The 23,526-nt window shown below is 39.7% G+C and overlaps 2 protein-coding genes across 9 annotated transcripts in view; both read left to right on the top strand.

Annotated features, from left to right (window-relative positions):
- The window catches only part of LOC131126158 (unconventional myosin-VIIb-like), a 33,182-nt gene extending 32,786 nt beyond the window's left edge, over positions 1-396 (top strand). For both annotated transcript variants that reach the window (XM_058068400.1, XM_058068401.1), the window contains one exon: positions 1-396. In XM_058068400.1, the coding sequence (XP_057924383.1) occupies positions 1-93 (93 nt within the window). In that variant the 3' untranslated portion in view covers positions 94-396.
- Positions 397-2,728: 2,332 nt separating this feature from the next.
- Positions 2,729-23,526, top strand: part of LOC131126603 (serine/threonine-protein kinase tousled-like 1-B) — a 29,663-nt gene continuing 8,865 nt past the window's right edge. For 4 of the 7 annotated variants that reach the window (XM_058069315.1, XM_058069314.1, XM_058069313.1 and 1 more), the window contains exons 1-22: positions 2,730-3,202; positions 5,651-5,772; positions 7,139-7,207; positions 9,248-9,286; positions 9,394-9,469; positions 9,542-9,585; positions 9,674-9,763; positions 11,453-11,527; positions 12,707-12,799; positions 13,149-13,259; positions 14,113-14,249; positions 14,339-14,530; positions 14,616-14,682; positions 15,457-15,554; positions 15,674-15,755; positions 15,837-15,928; positions 16,000-16,089; positions 17,279-17,448; positions 17,539-17,674; positions 17,745-17,856; positions 18,206-18,313; positions 19,085-23,457. In XM_058069315.1, the coding sequence (XP_057925298.1) occupies positions 3,001-3,202; positions 5,651-5,772; positions 7,139-7,207; positions 9,248-9,286; positions 9,394-9,469; positions 9,542-9,585; positions 9,674-9,763; positions 11,453-11,527; positions 12,707-12,799; positions 13,149-13,259; positions 14,113-14,249; positions 14,339-14,530; positions 14,616-14,682; positions 15,457-15,554; positions 15,674-15,755; positions 15,837-15,928; positions 16,000-16,089; positions 17,279-17,448; positions 17,539-17,674; positions 17,745-17,856; positions 18,206-18,313; positions 19,085-19,234 (2,355 nt within the window). In that variant the 5' untranslated portion in view covers positions 2,730-3,000 and the 3' untranslated portion in view covers positions 19,235-23,457. Of the gene's footprint in view, positions 3,203-5,650; positions 5,773-7,138; positions 7,208-9,247; positions 9,287-9,393; positions 9,470-9,541; positions 9,586-9,673; positions 9,764-11,452; positions 11,528-12,706; positions 12,800-13,148; positions 13,260-14,112; positions 14,250-14,338; positions 14,531-14,615; positions 14,683-15,456; positions 15,555-15,673; positions 15,756-15,836; positions 15,929-15,999; positions 16,090-17,278; positions 17,449-17,538; positions 17,675-17,744; positions 17,857-18,205; positions 18,314-19,084; positions 23,458-23,526 lie in introns of all 7 variants that reach the window. The other 3 variants (XM_058069316.1, XM_058069318.1, XM_058069317.1) reach the window with 3 other exon arrangements.

The raw sequence follows: 23,526 nt of genomic DNA on the forward strand, positions 1-23,526 counted from the left end.
GGTCACGCTATGGAGGACCTTTTCAGATCTTACGTCGGCATGTACGAGAAACAGAGGCAGGCTTTTCGATCAAGAAACCAGGTGTTTACTTGACGTGCCGTTGCTTTGCCTTCACTCCAAAATATACACAATCCACAACAAGATGGGGGGTGTTTAAGGTTTCGTTCTATCACTTTGTTGTAACTGAAATTCATACTGTATAGGGTTACAGAGGGTATAAATCATACCTGACAATAAAATAATATCTTCACAGTCCGCAGTCATATTGAGCAATCAATACACATTATACTCCTTTTTTTTTGTGTGTGTGTGTATTCGTATTGTAGCACCTAAATGGAGGCGGTTCATAAAATGTCAGCCAGAATGTCCTCAAATGAACCTCCCCTTGCAGCTTGAGAGGACTCCATAAATTGTGGATTGTAATGCAACATAGTAGTCGGTTTACACAATCCCTCCTCATTGCTTTAAGACTATTGCTGTTTCCATGGAAACCATGTGGCCAAAAAAAAAAAAAAAAATCAGGTTACCATAGACAGGTGCTTAGGATGTACATTGTGATTATTTGTGCCTCTTTTTTTATCTTGTGGAATTGGAAAAGCTATTTCTAAATTAGATTGACAAGGAAAAAATTTTTCATGAATAACGAGTCCGATAAAATAAAAGCACAGTACAAAAAAAAAAAAAAACATTTTAATTAACTACTGAAGCAAGTGTATTATACAAGTAACACTGACGGGATATTTTAGTGTGTTAAAAAGTAATGCAAAAAAATGTAGGTCAAATGCTTGAATACTTAAACACCTTTTTTGTGTATGACTGTGACTACTACCCGACAAGGAGGCAACAGCGTTTTGATGCACTGCACCAAATTTGGAACAAAAGACCTTATGTAGCCCACAGGCCACATCACTATAGCTTCCCCACCTGCACACCCCTCCCTGCAAACACCACCCTTACCAAATGCAGACATACACAGCAGGGGTGGACGATACTGCACATTTTGGTATCGATCTGATACAGTACTGTACACAGCTAGGTTGACAGGTACTAATATGAGTAGTTTTTTTTTTTGTTTGAAAATATTCAAGATCATTTTTAATGATTTTTGCCTTTTAATTTGTTGATCTTGGTAATTATAATAAAATAAAAATAATAATAAAATAAAAAATATATATGAATATATGTAAATATGTAATAAAATAGGGCAAATATTTTAGTCAAAAAAATATTTTCTTTTCTTAGTTTGTTTGAGCAAAATATATATTGCAAAGTAAAAAAAAGGACATAATATCAACAATATGAACGCAACAAAAACATTTTCAAGCTGAAAAAATTCTTACCCACCAGAGAACTATCCATATATATTTTCATATACAGTTTGTGTCTGAGCCATACGAACCATAGCGAACGAATCGGCTCTAAGAGTCGGCTCATGCCATTATGAGTCAATTGGGAGCCTATTACTTTTTCCTCGACTTTTTTGCTGTTTTTAGATGAAATCTTCTTCCGAGTGGTCGTAGATCTGGACATTTAGTGTTCCTGTTATGTGCTTATTATATTACATGTTAGCATGCTAACAGTTAGCATTGCTAACATCAGCATAATAACATTTTTTTCCATTTGAATAAACTACAAAATCGCTTAGCACTACCATGCTAGGAGTTGCATGCTAATGTTAGCATGTAAACATTAGCATAGTAGCATTTTTAGCCATTTTCAATAGTTTTAACATTGACAGTGCTATCATTATAGGTTTAGCAGGCTAATGCTAACATTAGCATAGTAGCATTTTAGCTGTTTTTATGTGTAGAAACCTGTATAAACATTTAGCGCTATCATGTCAGCGTGCTAATATTAGCATAGAATTTTTTTTTGGACATTCACTTAGCACCCCCATGCTCGGTGTTGCATGCTAACATTAGCATGTAAACAATCCACCTGCGCAGCCCTCCCTGCAACCACCACCCTACCAAATGCAGACATACACAGCAGGGGTGGACGATACTGCACATTTTGGTATCGATCCGATACAGTACTGTACACAGCTAGGTTGCTAGGTACTAAAATGAGTAGTTTTTGTTTGAAAATATTCAAGATCATTTAGTTTTATGATTTTTGCCTTTTAATTTGTTTATCTTGGTAATAATATGAATAAAATAGAGCAAATACGTAATAAAATAGGGCAAATATTTTAGTAAAAAAAAACATTTTCCCTTATTCTCAGTTTATTTGAGCAAAATATATAGTACAAAGTAAAAAATGACATAATACCAACAATATGAACACAACAAAAAAAATTTCAAGCTGAAAAATATCGACCTTGTGACGGAAGTATCGATTAGATACTGCTACTTTGCTACCATTGGATGCTATCAATATTAGTATCGATGCACACGAGCCATATGCTCACTTTTTGTACAAACATAGACTATCAAGTTAGCGTTTAATGCATTTTTTGCATTTATGTGGATTATTGTCAACATGTATGTATTGTTACAACTTGTGTGTGTGTCTGTGTGGGGTGCGGGCGCGCCCCCGTGTATGTTCGTGCGCGTAGCAGTTTCAGCTTTAATTCCTCAACCAGTCAAGAAGTTGTTTTCGCCGCTCTAAGAAGGCTGTTCTCGGGTCAATGTCGAGCGGTGCCTTCCGGTGAGCACACAGCTGATGTCAAGGAGGAAGAAATGATCCCAGATCAGTGTATATTTCTGTGTCACGCCCCCTCTCCCCTCCCTTACTTCCCGCGCTACTAGGTGAACGCTGGCCTCGCGATAGCCTCGCCTACTGGAATCAAAGCCCCGCTCGAGAAGTGGATGCTGACAAGCGGTCATCATGCAAAGGTTACACCGGATCCCCTCCGTGGAGCCTCCGAGGAAGACGCTCATCCGCAGGATCCACCCGGACAACAACAACAACAACAACATACGAGGCGTCTAGCGAAGCACCGAAGCCAAATAAAGTCACGGTCAGCGGCCATTTTTGGGCTACAGCAGGTGGGAATCGATGGACGACAACTCGGAGCTTCGTCGAATTATCGAGAGTGCGTACTTCGGCTCTGCTCGGCGGCAAAGTGCCTTGATGAGTGTCCAAAGTAACAGTGGAAGTGGTGGTGGAAGTTTGGAGGCGACGCCATCTTGGTCACAGCTCTCCTCCTCCCCAACGATTTCTCAACAACATATAACGGCGACCGCAAAGAGCAAGGAAGGTATACGAGCTCGACGAGTGTCCCTCTCCGCCAAGTGTGTCTTTTTTTATAAGGAGGTTAGCGTGTGTTATTGTGGTTGCATCGAGCTAACGTTTGTGGAAGTACACACAAAAAAAATGGATGTCAAGTTCACTGATGCCGTGAGCCAAACGTCAGCTGTCACTTGTGTTGATGGCTAAGTCAAAGTAGCTTGGAGCTACATGTCCGCACAAAGGCAGTGCTACCGTGCTAGCTGACATTTTTTTGCCTTCGTATTTGGACCTAAGTTACTAGTTTGTTGTCGCCGTTTGTAACTGTTCGGTGTCCAGCTGTAGTTGGCTACTAAAGAACTTATGTATACGTACTTACGCATTAATGAAGACGCTGTCGTGCCACTGCTGCTATAAACGTACAGCTAGGCCATAAGTTAATGATGTGTTTAAATGCTTTGTAGTGCTTGGTAATTACTGCGTTCTAGTGACGTTAGTGGAGTGTAGTAATGACTTATAAGCGTTTACCTACTCGTCTTACGTATTAAAACCCGGGCTGTCAAATTAATTAAAATAGTAATAAAATGAATCAGCTTTCCACCTAATCATGATTAATCACCATTTGTAACTTGCACATTTTTATTATTTGTTATATTTTTATTATATATATTATATTTTATTGTATTTTTATTATATTTTGTGAAAAAAACATGATGCGAAAGATAAATGACAGGACACAATTATTATTTTTATACTATATATTTACTATATATTACTATATATATTCATACTACAGTATAGCTGCCATCATACCAGAGTGCTATGGCTTGATGTGATGCGCATGCATAAAGTGACACAAAAAATGTTAACATAATTAATGAAATTAATTTGTTATTGTCGTTAATGTGCCATATAAATTGGAAGTTATCATAAATTAACATCGTCCACAAAGTACAGTGTTCCTTGATGGTCGCAGTGTATATAAATTATATTTTATTATATTTGTATTATATTTTGTGAAGACAAACACATGATCCAAAAGATAAAGACAGGACACAATTATTATTTTTTTGTATGTATTAGCAGCTCCGAATTAACTGCAAATGTAACTTCAATCGCATTTTTTATGACCCATGAAGAGTTGTGTTCAAAGACACCGAGTATTGTCAGTTAGTGGAGTATAGTAATGACTTATAAGCGTTTACCTACTCATCTTACGTATACAAAAAACACGGGCTTGTCAAATGATTAAAATAGTATCAAATTTTCCAAAGCTTTCCACCTAATCATGAATAATCACCATTTGCAACTGTGCGTGAAATATGCACATTTTTATTATATTTTTTCATATTTGTATTGTACAAAAATAATAATTGTGTCCTGTCATTTATCTTTTTTGTATGTATTAACAGCTCAGAATTAACTGAAAAAATCCCATTTTTTATGAGCCACGAAGAGTTGTGTTCAAAGACACAGAGTATTGTCAGTTAAATTCATCGATCCATATCATACTACAGTATGCTTCCATCTGCCGTCATACCAGAGCGGTATGGCTGATGATACATGATGCATATATGCATAATTAATGAAAAAAAATGTGTTACTGTCGTTAACGTGCCATATAAATTGGAAGTTATCATAAATTAACACCGTCTGCAAAGTACAGTGTTTAACAGTGGTTAAGCGATGTGGGCCGTTCATGCAGCAAGTGTTGTTTCTCCCCTTTTTGAGTATTTTTGCAATGTATGGTTTTAGTTTCATGGTAGTGGCGTTCCTTTTCTTTGGCGCACTGCCATTGGAGGAGTGTGCTTTGCATTTAATAGACACAAAGAAGGGCTGGAGGTTGGCGGCGTTCAGGCTTGTATTTATTTCTTTATGTTGAAGTTTTTAATTTGTTGAAATGCGTGGTATCCGCAAAACAGCTTAATTATTATATTGCATTGTTATTTATTGCAGTATATATTCCTTTGATATAAGAAGAAGCCCCCACAAAATGCTTTGTCCTTGCATAACCTCACACAGGCCTTACTGTGCACTCATTGCACAAGGGGTTCAACATGTCAGTCATCACTTTTAGGCCATGCCCCTTTGCTAGAAGCTACCTAAAGATCACAGCGATGCAGGAAATAAAAATAAGACTTAAAAAAAAACAATGCATAGAGAAATGTCACAAATCAAAGCCCGGACAGGCTGCTTATGTAGCATATGTGCTAAGCTAATGCATTCATATTTCATTTGGTAGTAAACGTTACTTGTGCAAAATCAGCCTTTTATCTCATTCTGTAAGTGAGTAACCCCACATCCCAATATCATTGCATGACGGTGCATCTTTTTTTAAAGCGCCATCTACTTCACCGGTTTTCATCCTCCATTTGCTCACCCTCTCTTTTACTAGCGCCTTACATTTTTTTTTTTTACTGAGTGTTTGTTTGGACACATGTAACCTGAACTCTGGTGTTGCCGCTGCCCCTCGCATCAGGCCCCATGGACGAGCTGCACAGCCTGGACCCCCGGAGACAGGAGCTGCTGGAGGCCAGGTTTACAGGAGCTGTGAGCGGCAACACGGGAGGCAGCGCTGGGAGCATGAGTGGAGGTGCCAAGGTAACAGCAGCACACCAGTCGTTTTTTTTTTTTTGCGCATCATTCCGCAGACAAGGGAATAATGTGGCCATTTTGTGCCAACCTCTTGACTGCTAAATAAATTTATTAAATGTTGAATATGTTTGAAGAACATCTTTCCACTCTCAAAATAGGGATGCACCAAGGTTGTAATTAACTACCAGCCATGCTTGACTTTTAAAGTGAGGATGTTTTTAATTTAAAGTTTTGTTTTTTTTTTGCATTTTAGTCAGCTTGCCTTCAATGACTTCATTATTACGTTGAATAATAAGGTACTAATATGACACAGTGATGCTGTATGAAGTAAATAAATCAACTCTGCGGAACACCGGGCGTCTGTATTGCAGCTTGGTAAGTAAACATAACATGAAAATAATAACAAGAGTATTGTGCACATTGTCACTTGGATGACTCATGTGGAGATGCCACTTCAAGTTAGCTGTGTTTGTTCACCAGCGATCGTCATTCCGTGGTTCTCACAGTTACTTGTTCTGCACAGCGGCAAATGTGAAATGTGTCTACCGTCTTCTAAAATTAACATTTTCATTTGTTTTTTATTGGTAATGGTAATGGTTTTATTTCATTTGAACATGCATCAGATTACAATTGAATGCATCACATAATCAGTTCACAGTTCCACATGTCCGAAAGGAGTAGGAAGAAGCAAAGCTTATTAAATCCTACACCTCCATATGGTACTTTTACAATCAGTAACTGTCACATTTGTTCACTTCCTGCTTTCCTATAAGTAAAAAAAAATTATTTAAAATGTGTTTAAAAAAAAAAATATATAATTTTTACATTTATTTTTTATCACGTACCAAAGTACGAGGTGATATGACCATACAATTACATATAATGGGTACCATAGTAAGTGTCAATATAGTGATATGTATAGCACATCATGACTGGTTCAAGACTCTTCGTCCTTGTATTTAACAAACATCAACTGCTTGTATTGTTTCTTGAATTCCTAATTCCAGATTTTTAATTTAATTTAATTTAATTTAATAAATACTGATATGTATAGCACATCATGACTGGTTCAAGACTCTTCATCCTTGTATTTAGCAAACATCAACTGCTTGTATTGTTTCTTGAATTGGCTCATCGTTGTGCATTGTTTGAGGGTCTTACTCAATCCATTCCATAGTTTGATTCCACATACTGAAATGCTATGGCTTTTTAACGTAGTCCTAGCATAGAAGTGTTTCAATTTCAAAAATCTTGTAGAGAGGAGAAATATTTGCAGTTTGTTTCATCTTAGTTTTCATGGTGGAAAAACAGGTTGTTTGACAAAAATGATTGGTCAATGAAATGAACACTGCTCGGGTGTGTTTGTGTGCAGGGTCTGGCCAACGAGTCGTCCAACCACAGCTACGGGAGCCTTGGCTCGTCCAGCGACAAGGAGTCTGAGGTGACCCATTTTGCATTGTCGCTTACACAGTCACCATCTAGTCGTCGTTCAGGAAGTGTGAAAGAAATCAAGCCTGGTCCGATCCATGAGGAATTGGAACTTCGTTTTAGCGATACTTTACCAACCACCCTCATTTGCCGCTTGTTTGTGGGTCTCGCTGTCTGGCCTCATCTTCACTATGTGGAAAAGAATGCTCTTTTTGTGCTAAGATGGCACCACTGACAGTGATTACAAATCACTTTAGTGCTTAAAGTATTAAACACGGTGTAGTAGTTATTAGTTATGGCAGTTGTAAAAATACTACTGGGTCCCTGATAAAATAGCTTGTCGGTTTTTACTGCTGTGCGGTTACATATGCACTGCTTTGAATGATTAATATTGTACAAAAAGAAAAAGACAACAAACATAATTTGTGGCTAATTTGTGGTGCTGTGCTTCGGAGCAATCATTTTGTGCTTTGTGTGCCCCCCCCCATTATTTGTAATGTGAGATTCTGATTTTATTTTTTTCCCGATTTGATAGGGAGTAAAGTTTAGACTTGTATCAGGGATTCCGATATTCCGATACTTTCTGCAAATACACTGAATATGTTGAGTACATTTTATAGCGGAGCGGTGTCGGGAGGTCCGCTGTCGCCGGCGGGTTTTGGGGCGCTGGACTGCTGCATGTTGGGGAGGACAATATGGGCTTAGGGGGGCTGTTCGGTTTCAATACTTGAAGAGGACGACTTTAGTGGTTTTAGTTCCCAGGAGGAGCAGAAGGACTGCAATGAATTACTTTTCTGGTAGTCTACCGTATTACACATACTGTTAATTTAATTAAAAATTTGTGTGGACAAAATCTACCTTGTTACAACGTGCACCCCTGCGACTTACTTCTACTTCTTTAAAATCAGTAGGGGGCTGCACGGTGAGCGAGTGGTTAGCGCACAGACCTCACAGCTAGGAGTCCAGGGTTCAATTCCACCCTCGGCCATCTCTGTGTGGAGTTTGCATGTTCTCCCCGTGCATGCGTGGGTTTTCTCCGGGTACTCCGGTTTTCTTCCCACATTCCAAAAACATGCTAGGTTAATTAGCGACTCCAAATTGTCCATAGGTATGAATGTGAGTGTGAATGGTTGGTGGCCACCAGTCCAGGGTGTACCCGGCCTCTTGCCCGAAGACAGCTGGGATAGGCTCCAGCACCCCCGGTGACCCTTGTCAGGATAAGCGGTTAAAAATTAATGAATGTTTTTGTTCACCACTGTTCCATTTTTTGGCCATTTGTGGATAATGGCTCTCACTGTGGTTGGCTAGAGTCCCAAAACTTCAGAAATTGCTTTATAACCTTTTCTAGACTGTCAGTGATGTTTAAACCGGGGCCATGTAGGTTTGGTATCAGTGGAAAAAGTGGTTAGCACGTAAGCCTCACAGCTAAGAGACCGGAGTTCGATTCCACTTTGTGTGGAGTTTGCATGTTTTTCCCGTGCATGTGTGGGTTTTCTCTGGGTACTCCGGTTTCTTCCCACATTCCAAAAACATGCTAGGTTAATTGGCGAATAGGTATGAATGTGAGTGTGAATGGTTGTTTGTCTATATGTGCCCTGTGATTGGGTGGCGACCAGTCCAGGGTGTACCCCGCTTTTGCCCGAAGACAGCTGGGATAGGCTCCAGCACCCCCGCGACCCTTGTGAGGAAATGCGGTAGAAAATGAAGGATGAAGAAAATCAGTAGGTGTGGCTTGAAGAGCAGTTAGTTCGGAAATTAAAGTTATTTTAATTAATTTTAATTATTAGTTATTAAAATTGAGATACTTAATATGTGAACAAGTCATCAAGGTGTGATTTGTAACAAATGGGAAAATAATAATCGATACACCCATCACCAGAAATACATTATACCACAACATAAATCAATGTAATTAGACTTAGGGACTGGTTGCAGAGTTTCTAAACTGGTCTTTCTGTCGGGCTCTCTTAGCTGTTCAGTTATTTTTGTGTTCGGCCCACTTGTCCTTCTGTCTCTCCCGCTACCCGTACCTCTCCCTCTCTTCTCTACATAGAACTCTGATATGAAAAGAGGGAGCTCCCCCGCCTACTCAGTATGTACTCTCTCTTACCGCTGAAAGCCGCCACAGGAGCTTTGTTAGGTAAAACTCAGGGGACTTATGCATTTTCTCTCCTCCTTTTCTCTTGTGTCGACTTACAGACCCCAGAGAAGAAGCACTCGGAATCATCCAGAGGGAGGAAAAGGAAAGCTGACACCTATTCGGAGAGCAGTCAAGGTAGGGAACTCTCCAAAGTCAGTGGATTTTAAAGCCTTTTTTTTTTTTTTAATATTCTAACCTGTCATGCAGGGAAGTCCTCTACTCGTGGGCACAAGATCAGCGACTACTTCGATGTGAGGATTATTTTTGCTGGCATCACTGTAAAATATTTGAAATGTTTGATTTCCATCTGAATTGTGATGTATTTTGATGTGTTTTAAGTTTCAGGGGGGTAATGGCTCCAGTCCAGTTAGGGGCCTGCCGTCAGCTCGCCGCTCTCCACAGAGCTCACACTCTGCACCAGGCTCAATAGTGAGTAATAATGCTTGCTTGTTATTACATATTTACAATATTTGGTGTAATACCATTACATGGAAATGTGTTAGGAGTTATTTATATGAGTGTAGGATTAAAAATATGAACAGATTCATTCATTCATTTTCTACCGCTTATCCTCACGAAGGTCGCGGGGGTGCTGGAGCCTATCCCAGCTGTCTTTGAGCGAGAGGCGGCGTACACCCTGGACTGGTCGCCAGCCAATCACAGGGCACATATAGACAAACAACCATTCACACTCACATTCATACCTATGGACAATTTGGAGTCGCCAATTAACCTAGCATGTTTTTGGAATGTGGGAGGAAACCGGAGTACCCGGAGAAAACCCACGCATGCACGGGGAAAACATGCAAACTCCACACAGGGATGGCCGAGGGTGGGATTGAACCCTGGTCTCCTATCTGTGAGGTCTGCACGCTAACCACTCGACCGCCGTGCCGGCAGAATCATTCATTCATTATTTTTTTACCGCTTAGGGGGTGCTGGAGCCTACACCAGCTGTCTTCGGGCGAGAGACGGCATACACCCTGGACTGGTGGCCAGCCAATCACAGGGCACATATTGGCAAACAACCATTCACACTCACATTCATACCTATGGACAATTTGGAGTTGCCAATTAACCTAGCATGTTTTTGGAATGTGGGAGGAAACCAGAGTACCCGGAGAAAACCCACGCATGCACGGGGAGAACATGCAAACTCCACACAGAGATGGCCGAGGGTGGAATCGAACTCGGGTCTCCTAGCTGTGTAGAATTAATTAAATATTGTAATAAAATTTTTTTTTATTAATTTTAATTGAGCGTCCAGGTTGCAAATGTGTCCAGCTTTCATCACTATTAGAGCTGTCGACTATTTGTCTTTTATTCATGACTGGCAGCATTTCAATTGTACACTGCTTTATTTACCAAGCAGGTCTCCATTCAAACACGTCTTTATGCTATGTTGTGGTCATTTGTCATTATACAAAAGGTAAAAAGTCTGAATTCACCAGTTATCATAGAACAAAAAAAAAAGTACTGAGAGTTGAAGCAAATATTGTTTCACGCTTTGGTGAGCTACTGACAATCAGCTGTGTATAATGACAACAACAGAGCAAAGGTATTCAGTGACATGTGAACAAGTTAGTACGCACACCATGGATGTGATATCCACTTCCCCATGGGACAAAAACGAGCTCCCAACTAACTACATTGCTTGTTTACTTTTAAAAAAAACAACATTTCATGGTGGTAAAAAAGTCACATTTGTAGTCGGAAGACTAGAAGCTAGGCGGATAACTCCTGTTAGCTAGCTTGCTAGCCAGGCAAAGCGTGTAAAGAAAGATGCAAGGAAAGTGAAACACCTATAGGTTTGCCAAGGGTGTGATCAAACACGCTGGCCTGTGTCAAGCTGTCAAATTGAAACCATTCAGGTTTTACAGACTAGTTTGGATTCTTGTGGCAATATGGGACAAAGTGCGTCTCTTGTCGGCTCAATGCAGGTGTTGGTACGTGACACAGCACACATTGAAGGGCTTTGCCGCTGAACAGTTTGGATTTTGTGATCAGCTTTGAAAGGCATTTATTGGTATATTACCGTTATATTACGATGACGTGTTTTGTTAACGGAAATGGTCCGATCGGAGCATCCCTATTAACTTTTGTTTGCTGTGTCTGCAGATTCGGCAGAACAGCTCCTCCCCCACCAGTTTGTGTTTTGCAGAACACAATCCCAAATCCAGTAAATGCGTCCAGGTAGGAAGAAACCCTCCAGTGACGTGCGGTGAGGTTCATGGCTGGTGAGGCACTGACTTATTTGGAAGTTGCATATTTAAGTGCACTAACAGGCGAAAGTATGAATAGCATTATAGCACGCCCCTTCCTGCTTTCACTCATCATGTCGGACATCCCGTGGCCGACTTCATGCAGTGTTAAGGTAATATAATGTAAGCCAATGTCTCAATGTTTTGTGCCATTACTGCAGCCCAGTGGCCAGAATACCACATTATCACTTGTATTCCAAGATGTTGTGACTAATAATAGACCACAGTCTACCACGAAACGGCAATAATTAATTAATTTCTGAAAAAACACAATATTGCGATATTTTTATAAAACTGACAACAATGTATGGTCTTACCTTTTATATGACACACAAACTCCATATCTTTCCTTCTTTTTTTTATTATTATACAAGACACATTTATTACATACAACATTTGTAATACTACAAGAATAAAGTTGTGATTTTACCAAAAAAAATGTCTGAAATTTAGGAGAAAAAAGTTATACATTTATAACAACAGTCATAAATTTACGAGAATAAAATTGTAAATTCACAAGAAAAAAGTCATAATATTACAAGAATTAAGTCGTAAATTTACGAGAATGCAGTCGTCAATGTATGACTTTATTCTCGTAAATTTTAGGGCCACTTTGAAGATGTATAATCCTCCATCTTGGCTAGCCGATTCATTCAGCAGACCATAAAATGTTATTGCACTTGACTTGTTGCAGAGTCTAAATGACACATTGACACCGAACGTGTATTTCAATAAAGTAAAAAAACAAAAAAACAGTGTAAAGTAGTGCACGGTGAGTACTGTGCACCTCACCGTATGACATTTGTCTTTATTGTATTGTCTGATAAGCAAGAATAATGATGTCACACTTTCATTAAAGACATCACACAGGCTGCCAAAAGCCTAATAAAGTATAATGCATTTTTGTGCAATCATTATATTGGTGCCATGCTTATAAACACAAACAGCCACCCACCCACCCACTCAGTTTATGAAGGACTGTTGGTATAATTTTTCATGATGCTCTGCCTCACCTGCCTCCCCTGATCGCACGCCATTGGTCCTCTCACGCAATGATTCTTAGCACGTGTATGTGGATTAATATTGTTGCCTGTTTGTTCTGTTCTCTTAGACAGACTTAACAGGACTGAAACTTGCTGCTCTGGAGAGCAACAAGAATCTTGACCTGGAAAAGAAAGAGGGACGAATAGATGACCTTCTCAGGGTACGTTGAATATTACCAACATAGACTCAGTATTAGGACAAAAGTGTTGGGACACATCTCTTGTGTCATTGGGTTTGTATGGATCTGCTGTTTTGGACATTTTGGGCACTTTCTCTGTGGGAACACTTAAATACTTCAATGTGGAATAGCCTGAGAATCCTGACTTCCAACCCAAACTACAACTAGAGATTGAGCTCTCATATGTCAACATTCTTGTTGTCGTGTTGGGTGTGTTCCCTTCCAGGGGTCCCATTACTTTAGACTGTGTAATGTATAGCCTGTAGAGTGTTTAGTTTCTATATTATTGCAAATGCACCTTGTCATGGTAGTGTTTTTTTTTTCCAAACAGGCTAACTGCGACCTGCGGCGGCAGATTGACGAGCAGCAAAAACTCCTGGAGAAGTACAAGGAGAGACTGAACAAGTGCATTACTATGAGCAAGAAGCTCCTCATAGAGAAGGTATCCCATTTTCGCGTGCACACACAGCCACAAGATATTGTGTGTGAGCTCAGTGTGTTACTCATATAGAGCTGGAACACAACAATATCCAGTCTCTATAACATATTGCATTTTCATTCATTCATTTTTTATCACTTATCCTCACGAGGGTTGCGGACGTGCTGGAGCCTATCCCAGCTGTCTTTGGGTGAGAGGCTGAGTACACCCTTCTTGTAGACAAACAACCATTCACACTCAGATTCATACCTATGGACAATTTGGAGTCGCTAATTAACCTAGCATGTTTTTTGGAATGTGGGAGGAAACCGGAGTACCCGGAGAAAACCCACGCATGCACAGGGAGAACATGCAAACTCCACACAGAGATGGCAGAGAGTGGAATTGAACTTGGGTCTCCTAGCTGTGAGGCCTGTGCGCTAACCACTCGTGGATCGTGCAGCCCTGAATAGTGTTTGCAATAAATCAACTATAAAACATTCATTCATTCATTTTCTACTGCTTATCTTCACAAGAGTTGCGGGGGATGCTGGAGCCTATCCCAGCTGTCTTCAAGCGAGAGGCAGGGTACACCCTGGACTGGTCGCCAGCCAATCACAGGGCACATATAGACAAACAACCATTCACACTCACATTCATACCTATGGACAATTTGGAGTCACCAATTAACCTAGCATGTGTAACACACTACAAACTACACAGAGATGGCCGAGGGTGGAATTGAACTCGGGTCTCCTATCTGTGTGCCCTGCGCGGTCATATTGCATTTTCCCCATCAAAAGCAAGCACATTATTTTCATCATCATCATCATCATCATCTTACTATTGCACACACTTTGCATGATTTTGTGTGCAGAGCACCCAGGAGAAGCAGTCATGCCGTGAGAAGAGCATGCAGGACCGTCTCCGTCTCGGCCACTTCACCACTGTGAGACACGGAGCATCCTACACGGAGCAGTGGACTGACGGATATGCATTCCAGAACCTGATTAAGTACAGAAGCCATATGCATGCGCACCGTTTTGTTTTTTTTTGTCATTTACCGTTAGCACCACAAAACGGAATAATGCTCGTGTACGCAGGCAGCAAGAAGGCATCAACCAGCAGAGAGAGGACATTGAGCGTCAGAGGAAGCTGCTAGCTAAGAGGAAGCCTCCAAACCCCGCATCACCCTCCCTGTCTGTGGCCTCCACCTCTGAACCCAAACAGAGAAAGACCAAGGTGGTCAACGGCAATGATTCAGACCCCTTCCTCAAGCCGTCCCTGCCCCAGCTGTGAGTACACCAGGGGGGGGAGAGTACTAATCAAAACTACTCTCTGCATCAATACATATGTTTACTTTGTTTTTCTGTCTGTTAGACTGACTCTAGCTGAGTACCACGAGCAGGAGGAGATCTTTAAGCTCCGTCTTGGACATTTGAAGAAGGTCAGTAGCAACACAAAGGTCTTTATTTGAAAGGGGTGGGGTGTTCCTATGAAATACATTATACAATTTTATCATAAGGCAGGACAATATGGACCAAAAACTCGCTTTTTTCCTCACGAGGGTCGTGGGGGTGCTGGAGCCTATCCCAGCTGTCTTCGGGCGAGAGGCGGGCTACACCCTGGACTGGTCGCCAGCCAATCACAGGGCACATATAGACAAACAACCATTCACACTCACATTCATACCTATGGACAATTTGAAGTCGCCAATTAGCCTAGCATGTTTTTGGAATGTGGGAGGAAACCGGAGTACCAGGAGAAAACCCACACATGCACGGGGAGAACATGCAAACTCCACACAGAGATAGCCGAGGGTGGAATTGAACCCTGGTCTCCTAGCTGTGAGGTCTGCGCGCTAACCACTCGTCCGCCGTGCCGCCCGATTTTTATCAAAATAAATACTTAACATGAAGATTTGAAAACTTCATACAAGATGCACATAATTTTTTTTATCTAAAAATAGCCACTACAAAATAAGGTCAAGGTATTAAATAAATATAGAAAGGGTCAAATATAATATTTTTATAGAAAACCTTTTGCTATGCTGAAATCCTCAGCCAATAACAAACAAAGAAAATATGAACGAGTGCCTGGTTTAATAGGACCACCCCTATTATTTGAATTGCTAGTGTATTCAGAGATGTCTTCAATGCTTAAATGACTGCTAAATGTTAAGTCTATTTATGTCGCGTGTTGTGCATTGCGGTCCATGCAGGAGGAGGCTGAGATCCAAGCGGAGCTGGAGCGATTGGAGCGCGTGAGGAATCTTCACATCAGAGAGCTGAAGAGGATAAACAATGAGGACAGCTCGGCGTAAGTCCAAGTTTTCCTCCATTTGCTGCTTAAACGTGTGGAAAAGAAATCAGCATCATAATGTAGACGCTTGCCCCCCCCCCCCCCCCCCCCCCCCCCACCCACACACACACACACAGGTTTAAAGACCATCCCACTCTGAACGAACGCTACCTTTTACTGCACTTGCTGGGCAGGGGCGGCTTTAGCGAAGTTTACAAGGTAAGCTCCTTTTTGGCTGCGTTCCACGTTTCACTTTTGTCTCTTTGTCGAGCATGTTGTGTTTGCTTTGTATCACGACAGGCCTTTGACCTGTTCGAGCAGCGCTACGCCGCCGTTAAAATCCACCAGCTCAACAAGAACTGGAGGGAGGAGAAAAAAGAGAACTACCACAAGTAAGCTCCGGCAGCTATGAATCTGCCAACACAGACGTCAACACAGCATGCTGACATTGATTTCCTTCCAGGCATGCATGCAGGGAATACCGGATACACAAGCAGCTGGACCATCCCAGAATAGTCAAACTGTATGACTATTTCTCTCTGGATACGGACACGTGAGTCACCTCTGACCTCTGGGTGGCTCCTATTCATACTTGACGTCGCTTATTATGCTGTATTTGTAAAGCATTCGCAGTCGAAACTTTTATAAACGGGCCTCACAATGCATGAGCTGCGTGTGGGTTCTACCTCAAAGCAAATACTAGAATGTGTTTTATCACTTATGGAATGTGTAAACATTAGCCACGTTTACATGGACCTAAATATTCCAATTCCATTCGGGTTATTCGCTCAAACGGAAAGAATCTAGCCTTTGTATACACCTCATTCCGAAAGAAAAGTGCCAATCCGAATGAATATATAATCAGATTCCCAGGGTTGGAATATTCCTTTCCCCAATCCGATTGAGGTATCTTGTACCCGTTCAAACGGAAAGTTGTCAGACTGCGTTCTTCTTCTTCTTCTGTTGTTTATTGGCGGTTGGCAAGCAGCTTTCGTGTGCATTAGCGCCATCTGTGGAACAGAATCTAAACCCTTCTATACGCCATTCACAAGTCCAGTTTTATTAAAAAAAGAAAATACATATCTATATAAAACATGTGCCGAGCTTAATTATAAAATATTAGCAAGATTGAACTTGATTGATCTTTTCCTGTTCCCGGGTGCGTTCTTTCAGCGAATGCTGAGATATGACGTAACACGCAGCTCGAGACGTTCTTCGATTTAAAAAAATTGGAGGTGAGCAATCGGCACTGGACTGCTGCGGAAAGTTTGTTTTTGATTCAAACTAAATTTCAAGACTGGACGAACGAAAAACTGTCAATACGGAGTTATTCCGACAAGTGAAAGAAAAAGTCGAGGAAGTCGGTATCACGTAATGTTGGTGTTTACGCTTTACTGCGTATGCCCCGTTGACTATTCTGGTTGATTATAACGGCGCATGTAGACACGCGATTGGAATATTCCTTTCGATGTATACCATTGCTTTTGGAAAGGTCATTCGGAAAGAGAAAAACTCCTCATGTAAACGTGGCTAGTGACAGCAGTCTGTGGAGGCACGGCATCAGCGCCGAAGTCCTACCTACTGGTCCTTGAACAGATCGTGCCATCTGTGTGTGCTTATTATGTGTATTAGTGTTGTTTACAGTCACCCAATGGGGTGTCCTAATTTAAGCCAACTCTCCTCCATCTAATCTTTCTCCGATTTGAGCTTGTTTTTTTAATTTTTTTATTTTGTCCAAGCAGGTTCTGTACAGTGCTGGAGTTCTGTGAAGGCAACGACCTGGACTTCTACCTGAAGCAAAACAAGCTGATGTCAGAGAAGGAGGCCCGCTCCATCGTCATGCAGATTGTCAGCGCCTTGCGGTACCTCAATGAGATCAAGCCTCCCATCATTCACTACGACCTCAAGCCTGGTGAGTTCCGATTTTATAACATGGAAGAAAAACGACAACGGGGCACATAATTCTATATATTTTTCTAAAACATTGTACCAAATACTACAGGTAACATATTACTAGTGGATGGAACTGCGTGTGGGGAAATCAAAATCACAGACTTTGGACTGTCAAAGATCATGGATGATGATAACTACGGCGTGGACGGGATGGACCTCACATCGCAGGGAGCGGGAACTTACTGGTAAAAAAACACGCACTATAATACATCCCTTATTTCATCTCATTCATCACAACGTCTACGTGTGTTCCAGGTACCTCCCTCCGGAGTGTTTTGTTGTGGGAAAGGAGCCGCCCAAAATTTCAAACAAGGTGGATGTCTGGTCTGTGGGAGTGATCTTCTTCCAGTGCCTCTACGGGCGCAAGGTAAAGAGCCAACTGGAAAAAAGGCTAATATCTTATTTAGACTTGTACTGGTTTAAGGTGAATTGATCCAAAGGTAGATTGAAGTAGAGTCATCTCTAGCGACATTGCAACATCATATTATATTAATATATTAATATAGAAACTAAGGCAACTTAATTCTTTAAAAAAATGTTAATATCATTACAAACTTTATCTTGCCAAGCAGCATAAAGAATGATGTTTTACTGTAAAAACAAACACAACAAAAAATATATAAAATGATAAAATATATACATAATTTAAATATAATAATAATTATATATATAATAATTTTATAATAATTTTATTTTGCATTTTTTTTATTTTCAAGCCGTTTGGTCACAACCAGTCTCAGCAAGACATTCTCCAGGAAAACACCATTCTCAAAGCCACTGAGGTCCAGTTCCCAGCTAAACCACAGGCCAGCACAGAAGCCAAGGTACACACACACACACACACACACACACACATACATACAGTACTTACACTCACTAAGTAAAACGTGCACTGCATATTTTTTCATGTGAACACTGCTTGTGGTTACCAATGATATTTTTTATTTTATTTTATGCATTTATTTACTATTATTTAAATTTAATATTAATATTTTTATATTGTATTATTTTATATTGTCTTATTTTATATTTTTTATATTTTATATATTGACTATTTTTAATATTTACAAATAATTTTGTGGTTTGAATCTCCATATTTAGGCTGTTTATTAGTAAAAAAAAATAATATATATAAATATATATATATATATATATATGTTAAAGCTTGAGCTACTTCACTCACAGTGCAACCAAGACTAACACACGTGTTACATCTATTGTAACTGTATCACAGGAACAACACAGATGTGCAAATAGACATTTATAACCCGCAAGGCATGCTGGGAAGTTACCCAGCATGCTCTGTGTGTTATAAATGGCTATCAAATAGTATATGCATGTGTACGAGTATGTATGAATTTTGATACCCGCATAGCCTACGTGGTGCAGTTACTTGCTGTGTTCCACATCTTGTTGCACTGTGAGCAAGGGAGACGTTTACATGACCGGCCGAAATAAAATACATTTTGCTGATCACACAATGAGTCAAGTGGACGCTTCTTTAGGTACACAGCCTGATATCTTAAGAAGAAATTTCCCCCTCGACTCACCTCCCTCCGCCTCCCACCCACCCCTCTCCACTCCCCCTTCTGCAGGCGTTTATCCGCCGCTGCCTCGCCTACCGTAAGGAGGACAGGTTCGACGTGCACCAGCTGTGCTCGGACTCCTACCTCCTCCCTCACATGAGACGCTCAAACTCCTCCAGCTCCCTGCAGCCCCCTGCCTCATCTCTCATCACCTACTGATTGGCTCGTTCATTATGATTGACAGCATCGTGTGGCTAATCCTGGCGCAGGATTGATGGAATGTGGATGTGGATATATATCTTAAAAAGCAGAGATCTTCCAGAATGCATCCGAGCCTAATTAAAGGGAAAAGAGGAGCGAATAGTAGGGGTTCGATGCCGCTGATTTCAGTATGAAAGCAACGGAAATAAGAGACCTGGGTGGGAATGGGGCTTGTAGATGTTTATGGATGTTAATGGAACCTCTTAGAAGACATTTGTACAGTTCGAAGACACCCTTGTTCAAGATCGTCTCTTTTCTTCCAACTTCATCACATGACTCGGAGAAGCAGAAGATTGAGTGTTCAGCAAAAAATAAGGGATTTTTTTTTTCTTCAGAAAATAACACATTTCCCTCATGGAACGCAAAGATAAGTATGGGAAACTATTTAATTAGGAGGGTGACAGAAAAATACGAGTTTGTTTGTTGACAAGTATGTTTCCGTTTAACACAAAAGGATGGTTGCATCTCATTGTTTAAAAAAAAAAAATCCAGATTACAAATTCTGGTGTTGATTTGCACTTCCCACTCAGATTGTGACATCCATCCTGGTGTTGCCGTTTTTTTGTTCTGAAGCGCGACTGCAGCGTCCTCCGTCTGCATTTTTTTTTTTTTTAGCTGTGTCGCAAACGTAGCCGAGGTTACAGAACATAGATGTGGATTTTTATGTCTCAAACCCCCATTCTTGCTGTTTATAGGAGAAAGTCCCACACCAGCCTGGAAGTGGGCTGGACTTGAACCCAGGACTGAACCTAAGACGGGGGTTCAGTGAACATTTCTCACTATCGACTTATCTAAAAGAGGCTCGTCTTTGCTTCCCATTGTCTTTCTTGTCTTTTCTTCTTCCAGAAAGCTGATCTCTTTGCTGCTACACGTCTTGCTCTAACTTTGTAATGTGTGAATGGCTTTGGTCTTGATTATGTGTGAAACACTTCCCCCCCCCCCCCCCCCCCCCCCTTTTTTTTTTTTTTTGCGCCATCGACATCCTCGTGGATGATTGTGGAAAAGACATGCTGACGAGTAGGAGAGGGAGAGCAGCTAGGTAAATAAATATAAACAAATATACTAACTTTATGTGAAGCCTTCTCAGGGCGGGTAATCCATTACGACTTCATTCAATTCATGCTCAAAGACTAGATAGGACGACTGTCTTATCTGGTAGAGGCGTCACTTTGCTGTATCGTAACGACTGCCGTTTTGTACTACAACAAATTATTGTACCTGAGAGCAGGGGTGTACAAAGTGTGGTACGGGGACCATCCACGGCCCATGGCACATTTTAAGATAGCAAAAATTGAAAAATCAGCAATACATTTACAAGAATAAAGTCAAAAAAAATTTTATTTAATGAGAAAGGGTGTTAATTTTACAAGAATAACATTGTAGCATAATGTCGAAATATGAAAATTCATTTGGTAAAATTAGCTTGCGGAAAAAGTTATATTATGGGAACAAATTAAAGGAAAAGTTGAAATTGTTAGGAAATTAAAAAAAAAAGTAAGGGAAAAATATATGATTATATGTTGATGAGAATAAACCTGCCCAAAAAATGTTTAAATAGTTAAAATATTTAAATAGTTGAAATATTAAAGAAAAAAAAAGTTTGTTTGTCGTAAAGTAGTTGAAATTTTTGGAAAATTAGAATGGAGAAAAAAATATATATTATTATGGGAATAAAGTCATAATACAAAAAATTATGAAAAAATTACATTAGATTACTCCAGCCATTTTTCAAAATCCGTCCCTTTCGGTACTGGCCATTTTTGATGATTTTGACTGACACGGGATATTACCTTCTAGGGCTATATAGACATGATATATACAAAAAAAAGTAATCTTCAAAAAATAAGTCTTCAGTAATCAGCACCAGAACTTAGGCAAGTTTCACAAAAATATAAATCCTCAACAAAAAATGTTTCTTTTTTGTAAAAAAAATAGATTTCATGTAAAAGATTTAATCGTGAAAATCACTTTAATGCCCGATACAAGTTAATAAATACAGCTATTAATATAAAAGTTGAAGAAACAAGGCTTTTCCATTACTCAAACTTCATGTGTTGCATCCCTGCCTTAGAGGATAAATACACCATCCCCTCAGACAAGAGCTGTCCTATCTAGTCTTGAACATCAACAGTCCAGCTGTGATGCATTAAACGACCTGAGAATACAATGACCAGGATGAAGTCTGTCAATGACTATTGACAGATATTTATGTCAGGCTAGGTTGCTAAATGTTGGAAGGAAAGTTGCAAACCCAGAGCAGTGTCCCATTTTTATTTTTGATTTTTTTGGTGGTCATTTTGTTAGAAGAATTACATGCATCCCTCGTGTTCAGTCAGGAGCATGGAGCGCATACTTTAATGACATTTAACGTGTGTAGACGGACATAAGCGCAGCCATTTAGTAAGCGGCGTGTCGGACCATATTAGCGGGAGGGGAGGGGGGTGGGGGTCAACGCTTGGCCATGCCATTCAAATGCAATAAAGATTGCCTTCAATGTCTACATTCCTGCAGTTTTTAGACTCGTGCTACCTCGCTGAATGTGTGAGTGATAAAATGGCAAAATTTAGACACAAAAAGTTTAAATAGTAAAGAAAAAGTATACTTAAAAAAAAAAAAAAGTCCTAATTTTATGAGAAACCAAACAGAATAAAATTATATGAGTAAAGTTGTAAATATGTTGGGGGGGCAGGGGAGTTATACTCTAATGGCAATTGGAAAAAGTATAAAGTATTTTTAAAAAAGTATAAATTTTATGGGACTATTGTTTTAATTTTACGAGAAATTCAAAATATGAGAGAAATAATGTCATTTTACTTGCAATGAGTTGAAACATTAAAAGAAATGTATTTTAAAAGTGGAAATATTAATTAGGTCTCAAACTCTACCTTACCCGGGGGGTGGGTTATACTCTAAAGGCAATTTGAAAAAGTATAAAGTATTTTTAAAAAAGTATAATTTTTATGGGACTAATGTTTTAATTTTACGAGAAAGTCAAAATCTGAGATAAATAATGTCATTTTACTTGCAATTAGTTGAAACATTAAAACAAATGTATTTTAAAAATGGAAATATTAGTTAGGTCTCAAACTAACTTACCTGGGGGGGGGGAAGTTATACTCTAATGGCAATTAGAAAAAGTATAAAGTATAAAAAAAAAGTATAATTTTTATGGGACTAATGTTTTAGTTTTACGAGAAAGTCAAAATATGAAAGAAATAATGTCATTTTACTTGCAATGAGTTGAAATATTAAAGCAAATTTATTTTAAAAGTGGAAATATTAATTAGGTCTCAAACTCTAACTTACCTGGGGGGGGGAAGTTATACTCTATGGCAATTAGAAAGTATAAAGTATAAAAAAAGTATAATTTTTATGGGACTAATGTTTTAATTTTACGAGAAAGTCAAAATATGAGAGAAATAATGTCATTTTACTTGCAATGAGTTGAAACATTAAAGCAAATGTATTTTAAAAGTGGAAATATTAATTAGGTCTCAAACTAACTTACCTGGGGGGGAGTTATACTCTAATAGTAATTAGAAAAAGTATAAAGTATAAAAAATGTAATAGTATAATTTTACGAGAAAGTCAAAATATGAGAGAAATGGTCATTTTACTTGCAATGAGCTGGAACATTAAAGCATTTTAAAAGTGGAACTATCAATTAGGTCTCAAACTCTAACTTACCTGGGGTCGGGGCTGGTGGGGGTTGAATCTAGGCCAGGCTGGGTGGCATTGAGCGTTCCCCAAAATCCACCTGAGACCTGGCAGCATTGCTTGTAGCATTTCTGGCTTCCCAGCATGCTGTGCAGCACATCATTGTATAAAGTTGCTAATATACAAGGTTTGAGTTAACTGAGCTGCAACAATTAATCGTTGATTAATCAACAGCTATTTTGGTATTTGATTTATAGGTTGTTGTTTTTTTTAAAATAAGCTTGACACCCAAGATCTACGGCCTGATTATTTGATTAATCAAAACAAGCGTCAGATTAATCGACTAATTAATTGGTTATTATTCCCCATAGTCATACTGGTTGTACTGTATGCGTTTACTTGTTACATTCTTGTGTTTGCACAGTGACTGTGGTTAGTGTCTTAGCTACTGACTGATGCCAGGAACAGAAGAAAAAGACACATGGAGCAGACTTCCTGCTTGTCAAGGTGGACGGATTGTGCCGGTAAGGGAATCTTTTTTTCATAAAAACACATGCTAGGTATGTAAAGTGTGTTTGGGTTTATTGCTTGCA

This window comes from Doryrhamphus excisus, chromosome 3 (genome assembly GCF_030265055.1).
Source record: "Doryrhamphus excisus isolate RoL2022-K1 chromosome 3, RoL_Dexc_1.0, whole genome shotgun sequence".
Taxonomy (NCBI): Eukaryota; Metazoa; Chordata; class Actinopteri; order Syngnathiformes; family Syngnathidae; genus Doryrhamphus; species Doryrhamphus excisus.